We start from the raw sequence: 15260 nt of genomic DNA on the forward strand, positions 1-15260 counted from the left end.
CAGGACAGTGTATGTGTGACTTTAGTGATGGGGGCATACGTGCAGTCGAGCACATATTTTTCCAGAAGGTTTCTGCTAGTCAGGTGAAGCGTTCTGCTAGTCACGAGACCGTTGTCACCATGAGGAATTTGAGTGCTCTTCTAGATATGAGGAGGTACAGGGTCTGGCTCATAAAACCGGCTCCTGAAGATGTCTCAACCGCCTGAAGGCCTGTCTTGCTGGCTTTTCCCCTACCTAGCACGGCATGCTTCCTTTCCTGCTTTCTACCCTGAGCTCCTTTCAGAGGGTGCTGAAAACCAGCAGCTGCAGCAGCACATGATTTAAGCCTTGTAGCGTGAGATGGCGAGTGCCCAGCTGTAGTTGACACCTGAGCGCCATCCTTTGTGAGGGTATACTGAAAGAGTGCCTTCAGTCACACAACCCGGTGGGTTTCACTTCTCTATAGTGAGAGCGGGGATGCTGAGAGGAGCTCCATGCGGCCTCCATGTGGTTGGCTTGGGCCCCGCATTCAGCATTCTTAATTCAGTACCCCAGCTCCAGCTTCGCAGCACATGTTTTGGGCCAAACATAATTGCGGTTTTGGACCATGAATTTTAAGTCATTATAACTAGGCTCAAACGTGTCTTTATTAATCAAAACACGAACCATCATAATCACATTTTTGCTAATGAGAAGTAACTTTATGCCTGTAGTGTAAAAATCCACGCTTTGAGATTCAGCAAACCGTTGGAAAGCATTCTCTGCCTCCTGCTGGTTGTGGAAGGGTTTTCCTAGAAAAAAGTTGTCCTGGGGCTTGAGGAAGTGGTAGTCCATTGGTGAGAGATCAGGTGAATATGATGGATGAGGCAAAGCTTCGTAGCCCAATCTGTTCAAATTTTGAGGCATTGGTTGTGCTACATGCAGTTAGGCATCGTCATGGAGAAGAATTGGGCCCTTGCTGTTGACCAGTGCAGGCTGCAGGCCTTGCAGTTTTCAGTGCCTCTCATCGATTTGCTGAGCGTGCTTCTCAGATGTAATGGTTTCACTGGGATTCAGAAAGCTGTAGTGGACCAGAAGGCAGCAGACCACCAGACAGTGGCCAGGACCTTTTTTGGTGCAAGTTTGGCTTTGGGAAGTGCTTTGGAGCTTCTTGATCCAACCACTGAGTTGGTCATCGCAGATTGTCATAGAAATTCCACTTTTTATCTCATCTCACAGTCCATTCGAGAAATGGTTTGTTGTTGTGTAGCATGAGAGAAGACGACACTTCAAAATGACAGTTTTTTAAATTTGCTGTCAGCTCATGTGTACTGAGCTTTGTCACCGTTGCAGTGTGCTTCAGATGCCAAATTCGGCAGCTTCTCGTGTAGTTTTAAGAGGGTCAGCTCTGATGATCCTCTCAGTTGGTCGCTGTCAACTTCAGATGGCTGGCCATCGCGCTCCTCATCTTCTCCTCCAGGCTCTCGTCTCCTTTGCAGAACTTCCCGAACCACCACCGCACTGCATGTTCATTAGCAGTTCCTGGGCCAAATGCATTGTTGATGTTGCATGTTCTCTCTGCTGCTTTACAGCCCATTTTGAATTCAAGTAAGAAAATCACGTGAATTTGGTTTTTGTCTAGCATCATTTTCGTACTCTAAAATAAATATATAAAATAAACAGCGAGTAATAAGTGATTAGCAAAAAAACAAAGCGATAAGTGCACATTAAAATGATGTATAACATAACCATATTTATTTAAGGCTGTATTCCAGTATCAAACAGCACAGTTCAGCGGTGCAAAATCACAAGTACTTTTGCACCAACCTATTATTTTCTGATTTTTTTTTAACATAATAGCAAAACTTAAAGTATCAATCCCTAGCACCTTGAGTGGTGTCTGGCATATAAAACTCTTACATGATTCCAGTAAACTCTTACATGATTCCACTGTAAACTCTTACAGTGTTAGCCTTTTCTCTAGAATTATTTAATGATTTTCAGAAGAAAAATGTTAGATCGTTCAGTACATTTAGTAGGCTATGAATGGAAAATTAGTGGAATGATTTTAGTATCGTCTTAAATTGTGCCATTTGTGACAACAGGGATGGACCTAGAAGGTATTATATTTCACTAATAGTGAAGTAAATCACTCATATGGAATCTAAGAAACAAAGCAAAGATAGCAAAAGAGAAAAGACTCCTAGAGACAGAAAACAAACGGGTAATTGCCGGAGGGGATGAGGGTGGGGGATGCATGAAATAGATAAGGAGATTAAGAGGTATAAACTTCCAGTTATGTACAGCATAAGAAATACTAGTCAGTGATCATGTAATAACTCTGTGGTGACAGATGATCACTGAACTTGGCGTGGTGATCACTTTGTAAGGTATAAACATACCCCAGTTATAGTTCAGTAAAAAAATGATGACGTCTAATGAAGCTGTCTATGGAAACTGTTTAGCCCTGCTTACATTATTGTACTCTTTCCATTGCGCACAACCTAAACAATGTCCTGTAACTTCTTTTGGAACGTGAATGCACCTTAGTCGTTCACCGTAGATGCTGTGCTAACCGTAATGAGTTTGAAAAGGCGGAAATGCTTGTGTCTTCAGGGGGTTGCTTACAGTAAGTATAGCAATGCTTATACTATAGGCAAATTGTTCATTGGGCTGTCTCCAGTTTGTGTGTCTGGAAAGGATTTCTTCTCTGATTCACTGTACCTCTCCAGAATCTGAGTGTTAGCCTCTCATTTTCCAACCACAACATGCATCTTTTCAGATCACTCTCTCTGGTAACCTAACTCCAATGGCCATTCAGCTACATCAGGGCTCATTGGCCCATCTGCGTTTTTTCATCCTGCTTCATTCTTCCTGACCCTCTCACCGCTCCTTGTCTGGCTTAAATCTGTGGCCTGTCGTTCTAATCAGCACATTGCACATACCTTTCCCTGTTCTTCCTCTCTGCCATCCTGGCAAAACCGACTCTCAGCTTACTAGCCACCTGTTCTCTGTCAGCTCCCAGACCGTGACTAGAGGAGCATGAAACCACACCATCTTGTCTACTGAAAATTCACGTCGCAGGTGGTTAGCCCTTTATTTGGGCTTCCCTGGTGGCTCAGATGGTAAAGAATCTGTCTGCATTGCGCGAGACCTGGGTTTGATCCCTGGGTGGGGAAGATCCCCTGGAGGAGGGCATGGCAGCCCACTCCAGTATTCTTGCCTGGAGAATCCTCAGGGACAGAGGAGCCTGGCGGGCTACAGTCCATGGGGTCACAGAGTCAGACACTACTGGGTGACTAAGCTCAGCATAGCCTTTTATTCATTTACATTTTGAAGAATATATTACCTTGGTATCTAACTGCTGAAGTTTTTGCTTTATTAACTATTCAGGTTTATGATTGAAAGTATTTGGTCATGAGTTGTTTTGCATTAACTAACCTTAAATGTTTGTTTTGACCCTCCTTTTAAAAGCTTTCAAGCCTCGGATATTGAGGCCATGGCTATATAGAAGGAATGGCAGATAGTATGAAGCAAAAAACTTTTTATCATGTAGATGCTGGATTCATTATTTGTTAGCATAGATTAAGTTTTCAGCCTTTTGATTTTGTCTGGATGTTTTAATTTCTTAAGCAGTTAAGGACTTGTTATTTTATTTATAACAGGCATCTGATTGGTTTCCACTTTCTTTATATTTGGGTGTTAACTTCTTGACCTGTTTAAAAGACTCCTGAAATGTTTTGCTTCTGAAGATTTGGAATTATATTTTTAAAAAATGACCAGGTTCTGTAAAGTAAAAAAAAAAAAAAAAAGACCAGGTTTTGTCAATTCCTCTCATTTTTATAGGTTCCTCAATTTAGTATAATGATTCACTACATAAAAAGTTTCTCTAAAAAGTTACCATAATATAGCTTGAAAAATTCTATTTACCCATAAAATTGTTGAGAGTTAATACATTTTGTAGTTTAGACCAAGGAATCTTGATGTGCTCTTGTGGAGAGGGTGAGCTGGGGGTATTATGTGAAAAATCTTGATGGAGTGGGTCAAACCTTATGGGTGAGGAGAAAACTTTTTTCATTTTGTCCTCAGGTGCTGGCAGCCAAGAGGCAGCCGAAAATCATGCAGTGAACAAAGTGGAAAGTAGCCCCTCTTTTTATAGCAGAGAGCTTAATTTCATTTGTGAAATTGGACAGTGGGAGTCCGGTGGGGTTTTTTGGGAACCATTTCCAATAATAAATACCATTTCAATAATAAATACGGTTGTCCTGCCTAGTTGTCATGCTCAGTTGCTCAGTCGTGTCTGCATGGACTGTAGCCCACCAGGTTCCTCTGTCCATGGGATTTTGCATGGAAGAATACTGGAGCGGGTTGCCATTTCCCCTCCAGGGGATCTTCTCCATCCAAGGATTGAACCTGCATTGGCAGGAGGATTCTTTACCTCTGAGCCACCTGGGAGGCCCATACTGTTGTTGAAATAAGGTTGAGATAAGATCTCCATGCATAGCATTAAGGTACTGCTTGGCTCAAGCAGGAGAGTATATTTGTTTGGAAATCCCAGCATTTTGCAAGCACACGATAACCACATTATGGTAATTTTTTCATTTGTTGTGGTTCAGTCGCTAAGTTGTGTCCGACTCTTTGCAACCCCATGGACTGTAGCACGCCAGGCTTCCCTGTCCTTCAGTATCTCTCAGTTTGTTCAAACTCATGTCCATTGAGTTGTTGATGCTATCTAATCTTCTCATCCTTTGTTGCCTCCTTCTCCTCTTGCCTTCAATCTTTCCCAGCATCAGGGTCTTTTCCAGTGAGTCAGTTCTTCACATCAGGTGGCCAGAGTATTGGAGTTTCAGCTTCAGTCCTTCCAATGAATATTAAGGATTGATTTCCTTTAGGATTGACTGGTTTGATCTCCTTGATGTCCAAGGGACTCTCAAGAGTCTTCCCCAGAAATTTTTTCATTAATGTCAACAAATATTTATTAAATGTTTGCTGTGTTAGCTTTTGTTATAAGCTCAGGGGATACTGCAAGAAACAGAACAAACAAAAACTCTTGCTCTGATGACGCATACATTCTAACAGGGAGCAGACAGACAATAAGTAACATAATGAATAAGAAATTAATGTATGTAAGAAGGTGGTAAGTTGTATCCAGTAGGGAGGATGGGAAGGGCTAGTGTTTGGTGGTTGAGTTGCAGTTTTGAACCTGCTTGTCTAGACAGAACTTTGTTAAGAAGGTAATAATTGAGCAAAGATTTAATAGAGGTGAAGCTGTGTGCTAAGTCGCTCATCTTGTCTGACTCTTTGCGACCCCATGGACTATAGCCCACCAGGCTCCTCTGTCCATGGGATTCTCTAGGCAAGAATACTGGAGTGGGTTGCCCAGCCCTCCTCCAGGGGACCTTCCCGACCCGGAGACTGAGCACGTGTCTTACATCTTCTGCATTGGCAGGTGGGTTCTTTACCACTCGCACCACCTGGGCTGGGATGGAAAGTGTTCCAGGCAGAGGGAAGAACCCATGCATGATCCCTTCCACATTTTCATTCTAGGGGACAGGAATGCAAAAGTAGGAAGTCAAGAAACACCTGGAGTAACAGGCGAATTTGGCCTTGAAATGCGGAATGAAGCAGGGCAAAGACTAATAGAGTTTTGCCAAGAAAATGCACTGGTCATAGCAAACACCCTCTTCCAACAACACAAGAGAAGACTCTACACATGGACATCACCAGATGATCAACACCAAAGTGAGATTGATTATATTCTTTGCAGCCAAAGATGGAGAAGCTCTATACAGTCAGCAAAAACAAGGCCAGAAGCTGACTGTGGCTCAGATCATGAATTCCTTATTGTCAAATTGAGACTTAAATTGAAGAAAGTAGGGAAAATGGCTAGACCATTCAGCTATGACCTAAATCAAATCCCTTATGATTATACAGTGGAAGTGAGAAATAGATTTAAGGGCCTAGATCTGATAGATAGAGTGCCTGATGAACTATGGAATGAGGTTCGTGGCACTGTATAGGAAACAGGGATCAAGACCATCCCCATGGAAAAGAAATGCAAAAAAGCAAAATGGCTGTCTGGGGAGGCCTTACAAATAGCTGTGAAAAGAAGAGAAGCAAAAAGCAAAGGAGAAAACGAAAGATATAAACATCTGAATGCAGAGTTCCAAAGAATAGCAAGAAGAGATAAGAAAGCCTTCTTCAGCGATCAATGCAAAGAAATAGAGGAAAAGAACAGAATGGGAAAGACTAGAGATCTCTTCAAGAAAATTAGAGATACAGTGGAACATTTCATGCGAAGATGGGCTCGATAAAGGGCAGAAATGGTATGGACCCAACAGAAGCAGAAGATATTAAGAAGAGGTGGCAAGAATACACGGAAGAACTGTACAAAAAGGATCTTCACGACCCAGATAATCACGATGGTGTGATCACACATTTAGAGCCAGACATCCTGGAATGTGAAGTCAAGTGGGCCTTAAAAAGCATCACTACGAACAAAGCTAGTGGAGGTGATGGAATTCCAGTTGAGCTGTTTCAAATCCTGAAAGATGGTGCTGTGAAAGTGCTGCACTCAATATGCCAGCAAATTTGGAAAACGCAGCAGTGGCCACAGGACTGGAAAAGGTCAGTTTTCATTCCAATCCCAAAGAAAGGCAATGCCAAAGAATGCTCAAACTACCACACAATTGCACTCATCTCACACGCTAGTAAAGTAATGCTCAAAATTCTCCAAGCCAGGCTTCAGCAATATGTGAACCGTGAACTTCCTGATGTTCAAGCTGGTTTTAGAAAAGGCAGAGAAACCAGAGATCAAATTGTCAACATCCTCTGGATCATGGAAAAAGCAAGAGAGTTTCAGAAAAACATCTATTTCTGCTTTACTGACTATGCCAAAGCCTTTGACTGTGTGGATCACAATAAACTGTGGAAAGTTCTTCAAGAGATGGGAATACCAGACCACCTGACCTGCCTCTTGAGAAATCTGTATGCAGGTCAGGAAGCAACAGTTAGAACTGGACATGGAACAACAGACTGGTTCCAAATAGGAAAAGGAGTACGTCAAGGCTGTGTATTGTCACCCCGCTTATTTAACTTATATGGAGAGTACATCATGAGAAACGCTGGACTGGAAGAAACACAAGGTGGAATCAAGATTGCTGGGAGAAATATCAATAACCTCAGATATGCAGATGACACCACCCTTATGGCAGAAAGTGAAGAGGAGCTAAGGAGCCTCTTGATGAAAGTGAAAGAGGAGAGTGAAGAAGTTGGCTTAAAGCTCAACATTCAGAAAACGAAGATCATGGCATCCGGTCCCATCACTTCATGGGAAATAGATGGGGAAACAGTGGAAACAGTGTCAGACTTTATTTTGGGGGGCTCCAAAATCACTGCAGATGGTGACTGCAGCCATGAAATTAAAAGACACTTCCTCCTTTGAAGAAAAGTTATGACCAACCTAGATAGCATATTCAAGAGCAGAGACATTACTTAGCCGACTAAGGTCCGTCTCGTCAAGGCTATGGTTTTCCTGTGGTCATGTATGGATGTGAGAGTTGGACTGTGAAGAAAGCTGAGCACTGAAGAATTGATGCTTTTGAACTGTGGTGTTGGAGAAGACTCTTGAGAGTCCCTTGGACTGCAAGGAGATCCAACCAGTCCATTCTGAAGGAGATCAGCCCTGGGATTTCTTTGGAGGGAATGATGGTAAAGCTGAAACTCCAGTACTTTGGCCACCTCATGCGAAGAGTTGACTCATTGGAAAAGACTCTGATGCTGGGAGGGATTTGGGGCAGGAGCAGAAGGGGATGACCGAGGATGAGATGGCTGGATGGCATCACCGACTCGATGGACGTGAGTCTGAGTGAACTCCGGGAGTTGGTGATGGACAGGGAGGCCTGGCGTGCTGCGATTCCTGGGGTCGCAAAGAGTCGGACACGACTGAGCGACTGAACTGAACTAAGGAGACTGTATCTAGGATGAAAGGAATGAGGGGAAAATAGTGGGAGATAACAGTCAGAGTAACATAGGGACTTTTAGGTCATCGTAAGGAACAGAGGGTCACAAATACCTTTCATATTATCTTTTAAAATTAGATCTAATGAAGAAAAAGTTAACATTTGTTGAACCCTAACCTTCCCTTGTTGTCCTGAGCTGCTTAATGGCAGAGCCCTTGATCAGCACGCTCTGGCTTCTCTGTGATTGGAAATGTTGGCTGGCTTCCTCTCCTGGCCCCTTATGTGTGGCTCCCTTCTGTGTTCCCTGTCAGGGAGGCCAAGGTTGAAGTGGGAAGGCCTGGAGTGGTTTGAGGAAAACAATCTAAATATAAATCTCCTTACACAGTTGAAGTATGGATGTGAGAGTTGACTCATTTGGTGATGGACAGGGAGGCCTGGTGTGCTTCAGTTCGTGGGGTCGCAAAGAGTCGGACACGACTGAGCGACTGAGCTGAACTGAACTGAACACAGTTGAAGAAGAGATTGGCTTCTTACTCACAGTTCTTTATGGAATCAGAGCAGCCTGTACAGGTCGTCTTTTTATTACTATTTATTTTTTGGCCGTGCTAGGTCTTTGTTGGGGGACACAGGCTCTGTGTGGCTGTACAGTGACTTCTCTTGTTGCAGAGTACAGGCTCTAAGGCATGTGGGTAGTTGTCATACATGGGCTTAGTTGCTTCATGGCATGAGGGATCTTAGTTTCTGGACCAGGGATCGAACCCATGTCCCCTGCAATGACACGCTGATTCTTAGCCATTGGACCACCAGGGAAGTCCCATGAGGTTAAGTCTTAAACTAAAGAATTTCATGGCCTTTTGAAGAATTAGTGCTTTTATTTTTGTTATTATTTGCTTGTTTTTTCCCTATCTCCAAGCAAATATTTTAGGAAGTTATAACGCCTGTTTTAGTTAAAATCTGATGTTTCACTGAAGAACTGTGGACAGAGGTTCGTGACATTGTCCAGGAGGCAGTGGTAAGACCATCCCCAAGAAAAACAAATGCCAAAAGTCAAAATGGCTGTCTGAGGAGGCCTTACAAATAGCTGAGAAAAGAAGAGAAGCTGAAGGCAAAGGAGAAAAGGAAAGATATACCCAGCTGAATGCAGAGTTCCAGAGAACAGCAAGGAGAGATAAGAAAGCCTTCCTCAGTGATCAGTGCAAAGAAATAGAGGAAAACAATAGAATGGGAAAGACTGGAGCTCTCTTCAAGAAAATTAGAGATACCAAGGGAGTATTTCATACAAAGATGGGCACAATAAAGGACAGAAATGGTGTGGACCTAACAGAAGCAGAAGATATTAAGAAGAGGTGGCAGGAATACACAGAAGAACTGTACAAAAAAGATCTTCATGACCCAGATAATTATGATGATCTGATCACTCATCCAGAGCCAGACATCCTGGAATGCAAAGTCAAGTGGGCGTTAGGAAGCATCACTAGGAACAAAGCTAGTGAAGGTGATGGAGTTCCAGCTGAGCTGTTTCAGATCCTAAAAGATGAAGCTATGAAAGTGCTGCACTCAGTATGTCGGCACATTTGGAAAACTCAGCTGTGTTCAGAGGACTGGAAAAGTCAGTTTTCACATGTATAATATCATATGTGAAACGAATTGCCAGTCCAGGTGCAATGCATGATACAGGATGCTCGGGGCTGGTGCACTGGGATGACCCAGAGGGATGGGAGGAGGGTTCAGGATGGGGAACACGTGTACACCCGTGGCGGATTCATGTTGATGTATGGCAAAACCAATACAATATTGTAAAGTAATTAGCCTCCAATTAAAATAAATAAATTTATATTAAAAAAGTCAGTTTTTATTCCAGTCCCAAAGAAAGGTGATGCCAAAGAATGCTCAGACTATACCACACAGTTGCACTCATCTCACAGGCTAGCAAAGTAATGCTCAAAATTCTCCAAGTGAGGCTTCAAGAGTATGTGAACTGAGAAATTCCAGATGTTCAAGCTGGATTTAGAAAAGGCAGAGGAACCAGAGATCAAATTGCCAACATCCATTGGATCATAGAACAAGCAAGAGAGTTCCAGAAAAATATCTACTTTTGCTTTTTATTAACTACGCCAAAGGCTTTGACTTCCTGGATCACAACAAACTGTGGAAAATTCTTCAAGAGATGAGAATACCACCAGACCAGTTACCTGCCTCCTGAGAAATCTGTGTGCAGGTCAAGAAGCAACAGTTAGAATTTATCATGGAACAATGGACTGGTTCCAAATTGGGAAAGGAGTACGTCAAGATTGTATACTGTCACCCTGCTTATCTAACATCTATGCAAGTACATCATGTGAAATGCTGAGCTGGATGGTGCACAAGCTGGAATCAAGACTGCCGGGAGAAATACCAATAAGCTCAGATGTGCAGAGCAGAAAACGAAGAACTAGAGATCCTCTATGAAAGTGAGAGGAGAGTGAATAAGTTGGCTTAAAACTCTACTTCAGCAAACGAAGATCATGGCATCCGATCCCATCACCTCATGGCAAATAGATGGGTAAACAGTGACAGACTTTATTTTGGGGGGCTCCAAAATCACTGCAGCTGGTGACTGCAGCCATGAAATTAAAAGACGCTTGCTCCTTGGAAGAAAAGCTATTGACAGCTTATGGTGAACGGTGTCAGATTCTTGATCTCCAAAGATTTAGTTTCAGGACCAGGCTTGATCACTCAAGCGCTTTTGTGTAGCAGAGTTTTATTAAAGTACGAAAAGGGACAGAGAAAGGTTCTGACAGAGACCTCAGAAGGGGATGGAGAATGCCCACCTCACTAGTCTTAGCAAGGGATTTATATACTGTTTTAATTAGTTACTACAATAAGTCAAAAGAATGTCTCAAGATTGTAAAGATCTTACTAGACCCACAGTTTACATTTTAAGATAACAGGATTAGCCAGAAGGTTTTCAGGAAGAAGAAACTGTCCTCAAGCAGGATACATTGTTTTTATATAATCCTTAGTATAGTTGTTTGTTGTGTTCCAGGCTTAGAGAAAAAAAGTTTCTTTTTAGTTTTCTGTGACTGTGACTAAGGAATGTAGAGAGAGAGAGAAAAAACAAACAAACAAACAAACCATGTTTGTCTTTTCCTCCTTGAGAATTCTAGACACTTATCTCCACTTCCAGAGCACCAGACTCTTTTCTCCTCCTCAGGGATCCTGGACTTCTTATCAACCTGCCTAGGAATTGACTCTCTCATTATGAACAACCTAGACAGAATATTAAAAAGCAGAGACAGTACTTTGCCAACAAAGGGCTGTCTAGTCAAGGCTATGGTTTTTCCGGTAGTCATATATGGATGTGAGAGTTGGACTACAAAGAAAGCTGAGCCCAAAGAATTGATGCTTTTGAACTGTGGTGGTGGAGAAGACTCTTGTGAGTCCCTGTCCTGAATATTCATTGGAAGGACTGATACTGAAGCTGAAATTCTAATACTTTGGCCACCTGATGTGAAGAACTGACTCATTGGAAAAGACCCTGATGCTGGGAAAGATAGAGGGCAGGAGGAGGAGATGACAGAGGATGAGATGGTTGGATGGCATCACTGACTCGATGCACATGAGTTTGAGCAAGCTCTGGGTATTGGTGATGGACAGGGAGGCTGCAGTCCATGGGGTCAGAGTCAAGAGTCAGACATGGCTGAGTGAGTGGACTGAGTGACTGACCGGACTAACTCAACTGAATGTTTCACCTAAATGCTTCTACTCAGTATTGTCTGCAACATTTTGTTGCAAAGTTACAAATTTGTAACTTTAATATTTTCCTTTGTCTTAATGGCTCCATTCACTTTGCTTAGAGAAAGTTTTCTTCCACTTGCAAATAAAGACCTTTTTCTGTGCCCGTCTCTAGCTTAAACAGTGCTGTGGCTGACCTGGCAGCACTGTGGTATATCTGACTCTCCTTTTGTGCGGTGGTCGTTTCCCACTGGTGTTACTGTTGTGGGATGTTTTTGATTGTTTGGGTACGGGTGTTTTCTTTTGTCTTTCAAGCTTTTGAATTGACATGTGGTGAAAGAACTAATAGGTTTTGGTTGGCAGATAGTTAAGAAATTGAACCATTTGCTGTCTTTTGGGCTTTTGGCATAACATTGTACAAAACAGCTTAATTTTTGAGTTGGAGCTTACTGATGCTGATTTGCTTTGTCCTGGTTTGGGGGGCATGATAATTTTTGAAAAAAATTATTTTATACTATAGAAGTTAGCAATGTATAAGTAGTATTGCTTTGTAGATTTCTTCTGTTTGTACATGACTTAAATAGTGTTTCTCTGCTCTCACGCTCAGTGAAACGATTTTATATGTGCAGTGGGCTCTTTACAAACAGTTCCTGAGGGGGCTGTGTGAAGACTCCATGAAGACCCGATATTACAAGAAGCTTAGGAAAACATTGCTGTTCGGTGCCCTATTGTTTATAGGACATCGTAAGGAGAGGGAAAATGGGATTATTTGAACTCTTTCAGTAAATTTGAAATGAAACTGTTGAATCTAGAGTGGGCATTAGGGCAGGTTTAATCTTTGATTGGAAGGGTACACTTTTTAAAAGTTGCTTATTTATAATAACAGATTTTAATGTCCTTGGATTAAAAGATGTAGTCTCAGAATTTGACAGTTAGAGGGGACCTTAGATGTGCTGCCATGATTTGTGTAGTACTTCCGTTTTACTTATGAAAAGTTAGAACCTCAAAAATACGAGCAAAGTGAAAGTGGTCCAGATCAAAGGTGAAGAAGTAGGTATCCATTAACCTGGGCAGGTGAATAAGTCAACTCTGTTGCTGCTGTTGGTTTTCTCAGCACTAACACAACTGGTCTGTGGTTTTAATTGTTGAATTCCTTAATTTTTTTATTCAGTGCTATCCCTGTATCTTCTTACATTTGACTCTTTGTTAATGACGCACATGGGGTCCTAAGTAAATTGTTCAGAAGTGTTACTTGGGAGTTTGGGAAACAGTGAATATAAAATTGGCGTCTGATTTTTTCAGTGTCTTAAAGTGTCTAACATATTTATCCTTCTCTTTTAGGAACTTGAAAATGGCCCTTCAGCAATGCTAGGTCTATAATGGGAAGTGTCACAGTTCGATATTTCTGCTATGGATGCCTTTTTACATCTGCAGCCTGGACGCTTTTGCTTTTTATTTATTTCAACTTCAGTGAAGTGACTCAGCCACTTAAGAATGTGCCCATCAAGGGGTCTGGGCCCCACGGACCATTCCCCAAAAAATTTTATCCCCGTTTCACTCGAGGGCCAAGTCTAGAATCACAGTTCAAAGCGAACAAAATTGATGATATGATAGATAATCATGCTGAAGATCCAGAAAGAGGCAACGTGAAATTCTCTTCTGAATTGGGTGAGTGTACCTGATACTTGCTAGCAATGTGTCGAAGTATTTCATCGTGGGAAGTGCAAATATTCTTTAAATCACGTATTGTTCAGAGGACCAGACATGTGACTTTTTTCTGTACTGATGTATTTTGTTCGTGAACTAGCTGGGGTCCTGTGATTTTTGCAGACACAGTAGGGAGTTATATTCTATTTTGTTCAGTCCTGACTTCAATATTTTATGAAGACTTCGGAGAAACTATGAGGTCCAGAATTGGAGGGAGGAGGAGAGGGCAGAAAGGAAGAAAAATTAAGTGGTTGGAAAGAAAATGGAACCTATGGGGGAAGATTTTAATTGCTAGCATTATTTAATAAGGGAAAGCAGTGGTTTAAAAGTGACTATTTTAACATATTTTGAAAGGCAAAGTTAAGACAGGACATAAACCACTGTGTTTAGAATTGAGACTGCTACTGCTACTGCTAAGTCAGTTCAGTCATGTCTGACTCTGTGTGACCCCATGGACTGCAGCCCACCAGGCTCCTCCATCCATGGGATTTTCCAGGCAAGAGTACTCGAGTGGGGTGCTGTGGCCTTGGGACTACTTATATCTAAAAAGATGTCTACTTAGAAGAATTATTAAGGTGCTAGAATATGTTTATTAAATATAGGAGTTTTTTTATTCCTCAAAAATTACATTCTGTTCAGTTTGGAAGCAAGACTGAACAGTGCAGTTCTAGAGTCCTGGTTTCAGCAAATTTTATTTTAAGGGATATATGAGCCATTTTGGTTGTCTTTAAAACTTAAGAACTTTGATCTTCATTGAAGAATCAAATAATTAATTTAAGAGTAAAAGCATATAGTGGGAGATTGAAAGATTCACAGAATATAAAGGAAATGTAAAAACAGATTTCATCAGTTTCTAGAATTTAATCATTTCCTAATACAGGAGGTCAAAAGTATTGAAAATTATATGAGGAAAAGGAAGCTTTTACTTTATTTTTCATAAAATATACCTTCTATTTATTTTCAAACAGCCATTGGGACCTTTTTTAAAGCATTAATGGAAATTTTTCTGATTTTTTGTTTATAGTAATTTTTATAAAATTTTTATAAAGTTGTAACATTGGGTTTGCCATTTTAATGGACTTTGCCTTTGAATATCATAGAATTGTAGATATTTGAAGTGACAAACTCAAATTACCCATCTGAAACACTAAATTCTTTATAAAAGATCCTAAAGATCACAAAACAATTAGAGCTAATAAATGAATTCAGCAAAGTCGCAGGGTATAAGATCCACACACAAAAGCTAGTTGTATTTCTGGACATTAGTGATGAACAGCCCAAAAGTAAAATTAAGAGAATAATCTCATTTACAGTGGAATCAGAAAGAAGTACTTAAGAATAAACCCAGCCAAGGAGGTATAAGATTTGTACAACAGTTGTGCTGCACACAACAGAAAGAAATAAAAATAGACCTAAATAAATAGAAAGACGTCCTAGGTTCGTGGATGGAATGCTTAATACTGTGAAAATGTCAGTGCCACCCAAAGCAGCTCACATTGAATGTAAACCTTATCAAAATCCCAATGGCCTTTGTTGAAAAGATGAACTAGCCGAGTCTAAAGTTGATAAGGAATTGCAGGGTGCTCTGAAGTCTTGAAAAAGAACAGAGTTGGAGAACACACACTTGTTTATTTCAGAACTTCCTAACAGTGTGATACTGTTAAGGAAAGATAGGTACATCTCAGGATAGACTGAGAATCCAAAAATATACCCTCCGACGTCTGCGGTCAAGTAGCATCTATGGTAACGCCCAAGAACAAGTAACATGTGTGGGCAGCTGGTTTTCAGAAAGGGGTGCTTAGAGCAGCTGATGTGGAAAGGATGGTCTTTTCAGCAAATGGTGCTGGGCCAATTAGATATCCCCATGCAAAGGAATGAGGTTGAACCCTTACCTCATATGGTATTAAATTAACTCAGAGT

The 15260-nt window shown here is 41.4% G+C and overlaps 1 protein-coding gene across 2 annotated transcripts in view; it reads left to right on the top strand.

Moving 5' to 3' along the window:
* The window catches only part of GALNT11 (polypeptide N-acetylgalactosaminyltransferase 11), a 54414-nt gene that overhangs the window by 15068 nt on the left and 24086 nt on the right, over positions 1 to 15260 (top strand). The window contains exons 1-2 of one of the 2 annotated variants that reach the window (XM_052638896.1): positions 8392 to 8489; positions 12975 to 13301. In XM_052638896.1, the coding sequence (XP_052494856.1) occupies positions 13013 to 13301 (289 nt within the window). In that variant the 5' untranslated portion in view covers positions 8392 to 8489; positions 12975 to 13012. Of the gene's footprint in view, positions 1 to 8391; positions 8490 to 12974; positions 13302 to 15260 lie in introns of those variants that run through there. The other variant, XM_052638895.1, reaches the window with a different exon arrangement.

The sequence above is a fragment of the Budorcas taxicolor genome, chromosome 4 (assembly GCF_023091745.1).
Source record: "Budorcas taxicolor isolate Tak-1 chromosome 4, Takin1.1, whole genome shotgun sequence".
Lineage (NCBI taxonomy): Eukaryota > Metazoa > Chordata > Mammalia > Artiodactyla > Bovidae > Budorcas > Budorcas taxicolor.